This window comes from Centrocercus urophasianus, unplaced genomic scaffold (genome assembly GCF_019232065.1).
Source record: "Centrocercus urophasianus isolate 14NV4802_14NV808 unplaced genomic scaffold, USGS_Curo_1.0 seq_1069, whole genome shotgun sequence".
Lineage (NCBI taxonomy): Eukaryota > Metazoa > Chordata > Aves > Galliformes > Phasianidae > Centrocercus > Centrocercus urophasianus.
Genome location: NW_024884219.1, coordinates 1,643 through 10,002, shown reverse-complemented (window position 1 = coordinate 10,002; position 8,360 = coordinate 1,643). Strand labels below are relative to the sequence as shown.

Sequence of the window (8,360 nt, the reverse complement as noted above, 5' to 3'; positions counted from 1 at the left end):
GAAGCCGCGCTGGGGCCGGGCGCCGCAGCCCCGCACGCCGAATAACGCGCGGACCCATCGGGCTCGCTTTTTCCGCCTTTTCTCGCTTTTTCCGCCGTGGTTTTCGTTGCGTTATTTCGGTACTGGCCGTACTGAGCCGCCCCGCGTGGAGATCCCGACTGCGGCCCGCGCTGCGGCTGCCGGGCATCACCGCAGCGGAACATCCCACCCCGCGGGCTCCCGCGACGTCCCCGTAGCGCCGAACCGGAGCTCCGCGGCTCCGCTCCGACCCCACCGCCATCGTCCGTCCCGCGGCGCTCAGCCCCCCCCAGCGGCGCCGCTCACCTCCGCGCTCCCTGCAGGCGGAGAAGCGCCGACGCTCAGCACGGCCGCGGGTGGGGGACGAAGGGGCGGCCGCAGCCCTGCGGCGGTGGGGTTCGGTGCGGCGCTTCTGGGCTCCGTCGGGCTCCGAGCCGAAGGCGGGCGCGGTGCAGCGCCGTGGCCCCGCGGCGGCACTATGTGTAGAAGATGATCTCTGGGATCTGTCCGTCCTCCACCGAAGTGCCGTTGTTGTTCCCGGCCGCGTAGCAGAAGGTGAAGCAGGTCTTGGCGCCGCTGGTGGGCGATTCGTGAATCACCTTGCGCAGCCCTTTGGTGCCGTAGTGAGAATCGGGGCCCTGCGGGGACGCGGGGCGGCTCAGGCACAGCGCGTGGCTCCGTGCTCCCTCCCTCCCCCTCTGCCCTGCGTGCGGCCCCTCAGCCCCACCGCCCCCCCACGTACCTTCAGAGTAGCGCACGCCGTGTAGTTGACGTTGGGCAGAACCTCCACGGGCTCCTTGAACATCACACGGAACGTGTTGGAGGAGCCGTCGCAGCTGAAGCCCGTGTCGTTCTGCCCCAGCACCGTGTTACTGTCCGTGTGGATGATCTGCAAGAGACGCAACGGCTTTCCACCCGTCTGACAGCCGCGGGCACGGATCCCCACCCCCAGGGATCCGCTCCCCACCGCGCTCCCCCCCCACATCCCAGCCACGTACCTGGATGTTCACCTGGTAGTCTGTGGGGCCGTGAATGGAGCCGTACAACCCAAAGCCAACCACGAAGATGCGTTTGTTCACCGAGAACCTGCAGGGGCAGACAGCCGTGCTCAGAGCGCCGCTGCAGCGCCGACACGTCGCCAACGCCACCCCTGCTGCCGCCCAGCACCCACAGCTGGAATCCTCTGCTGAGATCCTGACCCGTAAAGCTGGCTGTGCTACGGCCCCGCTCTCGTTTGGTTTCACGTGGGGGAAGCAGAGCTGCGCCGCCCCATCGCTGAGCCCCACAGCGCACCGAGTTGGGGGGCTGCAGGACGACCAGGCGCCAGCAGCAGCTCCCAGTGCTGCTCTCACAGAGCTGCTCTGAGAACCCACTGCACACAGGAAAGGGGAATCGGGGCAAATTGCTCCACAGTGCAGCACGGCAGGCTTCCCCCGGCCCAGCACAGTGCTGGAAGGACACGGGGGCAAAGCTGGGCTGGAAGGACGCACGCCTGCCCCGCTGCTGTGCCCCAGCCCGGCTCCATACAGCCACGGCTCACAGCAGCGCCACGCACGGCTCACACGGCTGCACGGAGGCAGCGGTGAAAAGGCGCCGTGCCTGCAGGACTGCGCCAGCGCCACTTCCCTGCCCTGCACCCAGCGCCACCCCACAGCACCGCGGCTTCCCGGCCGCCTCCCGCCCGCTCCAGCCGCAGCCCGGCCCGGCTGCACGCGGCTGCTCCTCCCCCGGCCCGGCCCTGCGCCGTCAGCAGCAAAGCGGGCGGCAAAGCCCCTCATCCGGCCCTCAGCAATCAGCGGCACCGCTGAGCCCCGACCGCCTCGCTGCCCCGCGGCTACGAGAGCCGCCCCAGCGGCGCACTGGACGCAGCGCTGGCACTCAGGAGCAAGCAGCAGCCTGCAGCTGCGCGCACAGCAGAACGCGGCCGCTCTCCCCCGCGGCCGGCAGCAGGGCCTGGCACGCTGCCCTGCGGCACGGGGAAGAAAGCTCGGGAAACACGAATCTATCGGCAGCAGAACGAGCAGAGAAGCTGACCTTATCCTGTCACTAGTCCCACTGTACCCCCAGCGGCTCTCCACCTGCTGGAATCGGCTGATGCTGCACTCCTTCCCCCGCAGGCAGCAGCGCGGCCGGTCGATGAACTCCACGCGCGGTTTGGGGTTCACGGTGAAGTGCAGGAACAGGCTGACCACCTCCCGGTCCGTCAGGATCCCCGACTGGGCCGGCCCTGCAGGGAGCAGCACGGTGAGCCCAGGGCTGCCAGCACACGGCGCTGGGAAACACAGCATCACTGCTGCAGGGCTGTGAGCTCCCAGGGAACAGCAGCACCTCTGCGCCGCGCCTGGAGAAGAGCAGCTGTGGCAGCGGCTCCCCGTGCCTTCACACGGGAAATGGGCAGAAATCAGTGCTGCAGCTCCTCCAGCAGAAGCTGCTCTGCTTCTCTGTGTGCAGAGAGGCTCTCACAGAGCAGAGGGTTGGAGATGTGGGATGCAGGAGCTGCGTGGAGCAGAGGAACGGCCGGAGGCACAGAGCTGACGGAGCAATGAGCGCGAGGGGATTTTGCTTAGCAAGAATGAACCATCGTTAATCACAGCTGAAATGACCCCGTGCAACACACAGCTCTGGGCCCCACAGCTGCTGACACAGCACTGCTGGGAGGAGAGCTGGGGGTTCCCCCCCCTGAGCTCTGCTGCGCTCTGCCTGGAAGAGCCGGAGCCACTGGGGTGCTGCAGGCATGGCTGGGGGGGGGGGGGCAGGGGTAACTCACTGCACCTCCACTTGGGTTCAGTGTTCTGGAGTTTTTTTTGCTCATCTTTTGGGTTAAAGAGGATGGAAAAAGCTCGTGGGGTTGCTCAGAAAGGAGAAATGCTCTGGGACAGAACTCAGCACCACCAGCTGGAGGAATGCTGACGGCCCTCCTGGGGGCTGGGCTCTGTGTGGCACCGGCTGGATGAGGCCAGCAGTGAACAGAAGGGAGCCTGGAGCGCAGCGTGGGACAGGCAGGCACCCAGCTCACCTGGCAGAGCGCTGACACCTCCACCAGAGCACAGGAGCACGGGGTGGGGGGACGGGGGGAGGAAGAGGACAAACGCAGTAATTTCTGAAGCCAAAGATAACAGAGCAGCCTCCGGCTGAAATTCACAAGGAGTGCAATTTGGTGTGACAGCCGGGACGGTTACCTGCTGCAAACTCCTCAATCGTCATCAGTGGGAAGCGGATGAGCGCCAGCGCTTTGCCCAGCACCTTCCTCTTGTTCTCAGGCACCACCTGCAGCTGCTGCCTCTGACACTCAGCCTCCGACCAGCGAACCACGGCTCCGAACAAACGAACCTCCCGGATGCCCAGCGTGTCGCGCTCCAGCACGGCCACCAGCGTGTCTGCAGGGACACAGGGCACAGCCAGCACTGCCCCTCCGTTCTGTGTGCTGGCTGCAGGAGGAGCTGCAGTGTAACTCGGGTGGCATAAAAGCCCCCTGCCTCACACCCTGTGTGCCGTCCCCTCAGAAGGAAGGTTGACGACCGAGCGTCAGCGCCTACGAGCAGCGAGCTGGGCTGCTGGGTAGGATAATTAAGAGAACCAGTTCTTGCTTCTACAACAACACCTCTGTAACTCCAGAGCCTGAGGAAGGCTGGGGAATGCTGCCAGCTCAGCAGGGGAAGGCATGCTAGGCCCAGCCCAAACCTGCCGGCGGCAGCACAGCACGCAGCCGCTGTGTGGTGCCCACAGAAATTCAGCTGCACGAAGCCAGCAGCTCCAATGCATTTCTGCTCTGCAGCCGCTTTGTGCAGCCTCCCTCAGATCGACCCGGAGCAGATGGAAGCCCAGGTGCCCATGGGCAGGAGCACGGCGCACGGGCAGCCCGCAGGGGAGGGATCATGCTCACCGAGGTCGATGTCAGTGAAGCCCTCTGCGTTGATGGCATCGGACGTGTTCTTGTCGATGTTCTCCAGGCACAGGCTGGCCAGCTGAGGCTCATCAAACAGCCTCGCCTGGTCGTGAAGAAGCACTCATGAACACACAGGGCTCTTTACAAGTTGATGCCAAGCGCTGGCGCTGCCCCCCTCCCCACACCCCATCCTCATTGGCGCTGCTGTGCCTGACCACAGCAGTCTGTCAGGCGTTGAACGCAGCAAGGCAAAGGCCAGAACACAGATCTGCACGGGGCACGGCTCTGCTCCAGCTGTGCACGACCCCAGGCACACATTTCCTCCTACACACAGCACCATGCTGAGCACCCAGCTGAACGAGGCTGATTTTCTCACATGGTTTTTGTTCTTTGGACGTGGCTCTGCACGACGGCTCCACTTGCTGTAAGGATGCACACAGGTGGCTCCTGGTGCAGCAACGCAGCCAGGCCGACACCGTGCAGCAGCAGAACACCCCAAGGTGTGCAGTGCTCCATCCTGCTAAAGGGGAAACTGCTCCACCTCACACCTGGTGCCACAGAGTGCTGCGATTCCACCTCAATGCCAACACTGAGGTCCACCTGCCCGCCCCACGTGCGGCTGCAGGGCTCAGGAGAGCACAGGGACTGCGTGTGCAAAGAGCCAACGCTGTGCTCACTGCTCTCATGGATCAGGGAAGTGCCAGCAGTGGGGTGCTGATATCTGAGAGGAAGGACACGCACTGCATCCAGAGCTCTGCCCCGTACCTTCCTTGCTGATTGCACATCACACCTGCATGCACTTTTGGCACAAGAGAGCACCGCCGCTCACTCACTGTGAGCACCAGGAAAAGCTGTCTGCCATGCACTTCTGGCAGGGATCGGATGCTGCCTGAAATGCTGCGTCAGAGCAGCAGCACTCAGCAGGGACACAACACAGAGCTGTGGGCTCTCAGGCTCCACCAGCTGCCTGCAGCCCTACGTGTGCTGGGAATCGCTGTGCGCTCAGATCTCAGGTCTTTAATTGACAGATTGGTGGCAGTAGAAGCAGGAACTAAAGGTGGCTTCCCACACCAAGGAGCAGATCTGGCTGTCTCCTGGTAACTGGCTCCAGCCCTCGTGCAGCCTAACACAGAGATGGGGGCATCTCCAACAATCCCACCCTTCAGCTTTTTGGAAACTTGGTGTGCTGCCACAGCAAGCAAACCACGCAGGAATCACAGTGATAATTGTAATGGCTGTGCTGTGAACTAACCCCAGAGCACAACAGGAAGCAGGGAAGCCTGTCTGCATCCAGCACCAGCAGTGTCTGAAAACCCAGGACACCTCCTTTAGCTGAAGGACCTTTGAGACTTGGAAAGAAGTCGCTGCAGCCCGACGTGCTGCCTTGCCAAAGCTGCAGGGTGGCAGATACTCCCCAGGCCACCAGAAGTTCCCACTTCCAGCTTCCACAAGCTGAGGGACAGCACACGATGTCTCTCCACAGCCGGGGTCTGCAGGGAAGATCTCTGCTTTTGGATAACAGCTCCTGATCTCTCAGATTCTGGGCTGCTGAACCTGAGGAGCACAACCACTACAGCCAGGGAGGTACAAGCACGCTGCTGTGACACAGATGGGAAAGCAGCCTTGGCTGCCATCACCCCTGCAAGGACCCTAAGGCCTCTGCCCTGAACAGCCTGCTGTCCTGTGCTGCTCCTTACACAAACCTGCTCAGCACCGTGCTGCTGTGAGGAAGGCTGCAAAGCACACCAGCACAGAACAGCTCTCTTTGGGATGGTAACACTCACTGAACTCGTTCTCCTGTTCCAACGGATTCGTGCCAACAGTGGCAACCTCACCTGTGTCAGCAGCATGAAGGCGTTGTCTGCTCGGAGGTTCTTCTTCAGGAACTCCACACAGTGAGCTTCCAGGGCTGGCACTGCGTACTTCTTAGCTGTGTAAAGGGTCGTCATAACAGTCTCTGGTCCGATCTGAACTTCATCTGAGTAAAGAAACCTGGAAGCAGGCAGACAAGCATCACTCAGCGAGGTATCAGAGCAGCCCTGCAATTCATTCAAGCCATTCTGTGTCTCTGCCTACCATCCTGGAGCTCCCCTTTCGTTGATGGATGTGGGGAAGGACAGGATGCAGAAGCAGAGGGAAGATGGAGAGGGTGACCCCAGACAAGGAAAATGGTCATTGGGGTTGAATTGATCACTGATCATTGATTTGATGGGGTTGAACTGATCAGTCCTGGCAGGGAACAGCCTGATTTTGCCTCTCTTTTGATATTCTAGCCTCACCAAGCCTTAAAGGCAGATGGTAACTCTGTGCTCCAGAGACACAACGTGCTGCTGTGGAGCCATGTGCCAGCTGAGGGGATTCCCCACGTGTCTGAACTGATGTGAGCCCAAGGCAGGGGGCTGCAGGGCTGTTATTTCTGGCCTTTCATTCTATGGAGATCGATTCTCAAACCTTCTAGGACAGCACAGTCCTGACCAAAGCACTTTTTGAAGGTAAAGTGGGACGTGTGCCAAAGCTAGATATAGGTATTGTTCCTAATGGGGAGCAAGCAGGGAACGTGTCAGGAGCATCAGATTGAAAGCCAGAACTCGGTGACAGAAACCCTACAGAGATGATGCAGTGACATCCCAGCACACATCCAGGGCTGCTGCACTGCACACAGCACCAGCCGAGCTCAAAGCCACTGTGAATGGGATGTCACAGCTCCTTCCTCCTCCTCCTCCCAGCACACAGACCAACAACACATGCTGGGAAGGTGAAAGAGCAGGAAGGCGTGCTTATTTAATGGCTGCTACACCTCCAGATGAAGCCAGGCAGATATTTCTGGGCATCAGCTAGACCAGATGTCACCCAGAAAAAGAGGGATTTAGCAGCAGCGTTTCAAGCCCTCAGATGGATTGGCAGAGAGGTTTATTTGGAACGTACGACCTCCACTTCACAGAATGGCTCACTGCTTTCATTGGAAGCTCTCCTCTCTACAGTCCATCGGCTCATCCCGGTGCGTTAGCAGCTTACTTCAGCAGAGCCAGGAAGGCAGCAGGCTCCACGTCGGGCAGCTCGATCTCTGTGGAAGTCGTGGCCATCCCACCATTGAACATGGCATCGAAGACGGCGCTGCCCACGGCCAGCACAAACCTAAAACCACCAAACAAACCAAAAAGCTGATGTTAAACCAGGCCCATCTGCACAGAAATCCCGGCCGGCTGCTGGTCCCCAGGGGCTCCCCAGGGAGGAGAGCTGCTCACAGCATCAGGTGCTTTGCAAGAGAAGGGAGAACGGTTTTCTTTCATTTAAGGAGAAAACACCAAGGTCGCAAACGACCTCAGCCTGAGCCCTGCACACAGCATCCAAAGGTCCACAAGGTTTTGTGCACCGTGGAGCAGAACACGTGCAGCTGCTCTGCACAGCCCTGAAAGTCGGAAGCAAGCGTTCCCACAAACCAGGTTTGGTGCTGAAAAGAACCCGGTGTGAACACAGTGCCATCCCTCACCAACGACTGCCAGCTCCTGCTGCAGGGGCAGGCACACAGCTGGGCTGCTCAGGGCTGGCTGTGGTTATTTAAACCACTGCCAAGCACTTCCGAGAGCTTCCACTGCTGGAAACCCAGAGATGGGCATCTCCAGGGAAGCACCCGGGTCCTGGTGGCCGTGCCCTGAAGCCTGTCCACGAAGCCAAGCCCTTGAGCAGCCCCTGCCCGGCCACCAGCCGTGGGAAAACAGACTCCAACTGCTTCTCTGACCCATGAGGGAAAGGAAAAAGCAGAGGGCAAGCACAGCAGCAGAGCTGGGTGCACGCTTCGATGGAGAGAGGTATCAACGACTGCGGGCAGCAGGCGGTACGTGACAGAAGGCACGAGGCACGGCGCTCCGGTCCCGGCTCCCAGGAAGCCCATTGCCACCAGGGAGCTGTGGTTGGAGTTTACTGCGGTAGGAAGTGACACAGCAGCTTTTTTCCCTCCTCAATTTACACCCGATTTCTCGTCTGGTCCCTTTCTGCTCTCCCCCCCATGCAGAGGGCTCCCACAGTGGCAGCGCTGTGCGGGTGCCAGGCGGCATGGCTTCTGTTGGGAAGGAGAGCTGGGGACAAAGCGTGGCGGGTAGAAAAGCACAACAGGCACGTGTGGATTTGTGTCCTGCAGTTCTGAAGGAAAAGGGCCAGAACAAGCAAAAGAACCTTGCTCACAACGCCCGGAGTGCCAGATGAAACAGAAATCCTTTGTGCAGAAGCAGCGACGGCGGTGAGACAGTTGCAGGCATGACTTTCTACTAACAATTAACAGAAACTAATTGCACTCTAAGTTTGTCATTCTCATAGGCAGCAGAGAGCTGTCAGCAGCGATCTGAAAGGGGAGCTTGTATGAAAGAAGCTCTCCAATCTCTGCTCCCATTCCACTCCTGGACAGGTCAGTCCAATCTGTTTCACGCTGCTGAACCCGAATGGGTCGGTGCCAGAAAGA

At 60.3% G+C, this 8,360-nt stretch overlaps 1 protein-coding gene across 1 annotated transcript; it reads right to left on the bottom strand.

Annotated features, from left to right (window-relative positions):
- Positions 1-440: 440 nt before the first annotated feature.
- Positions 441-7,285, bottom strand: BTBD2 (BTB domain containing 2). The gene is made up of 8 exons (XM_042832750.1): positions 6,920-7,285; positions 5,740-5,896; positions 3,902-4,007; positions 3,198-3,395; positions 2,053-2,245; positions 1,017-1,104; positions 761-907; positions 441-656 (listed from the first exon to the last, which is right to left on the bottom strand). Exons 1-8 carry the CDS (start codon positions 7,000-7,002, stop codon positions 495-497), a joined length of 1,134 nt encoding a protein of 377 aa, XP_042688684.1. The 5' UTR covers positions 7,003-7,285; the 3' UTR covers positions 441-494.
- Positions 7,286-8,360: the final 1,075 nt, after the last annotated feature.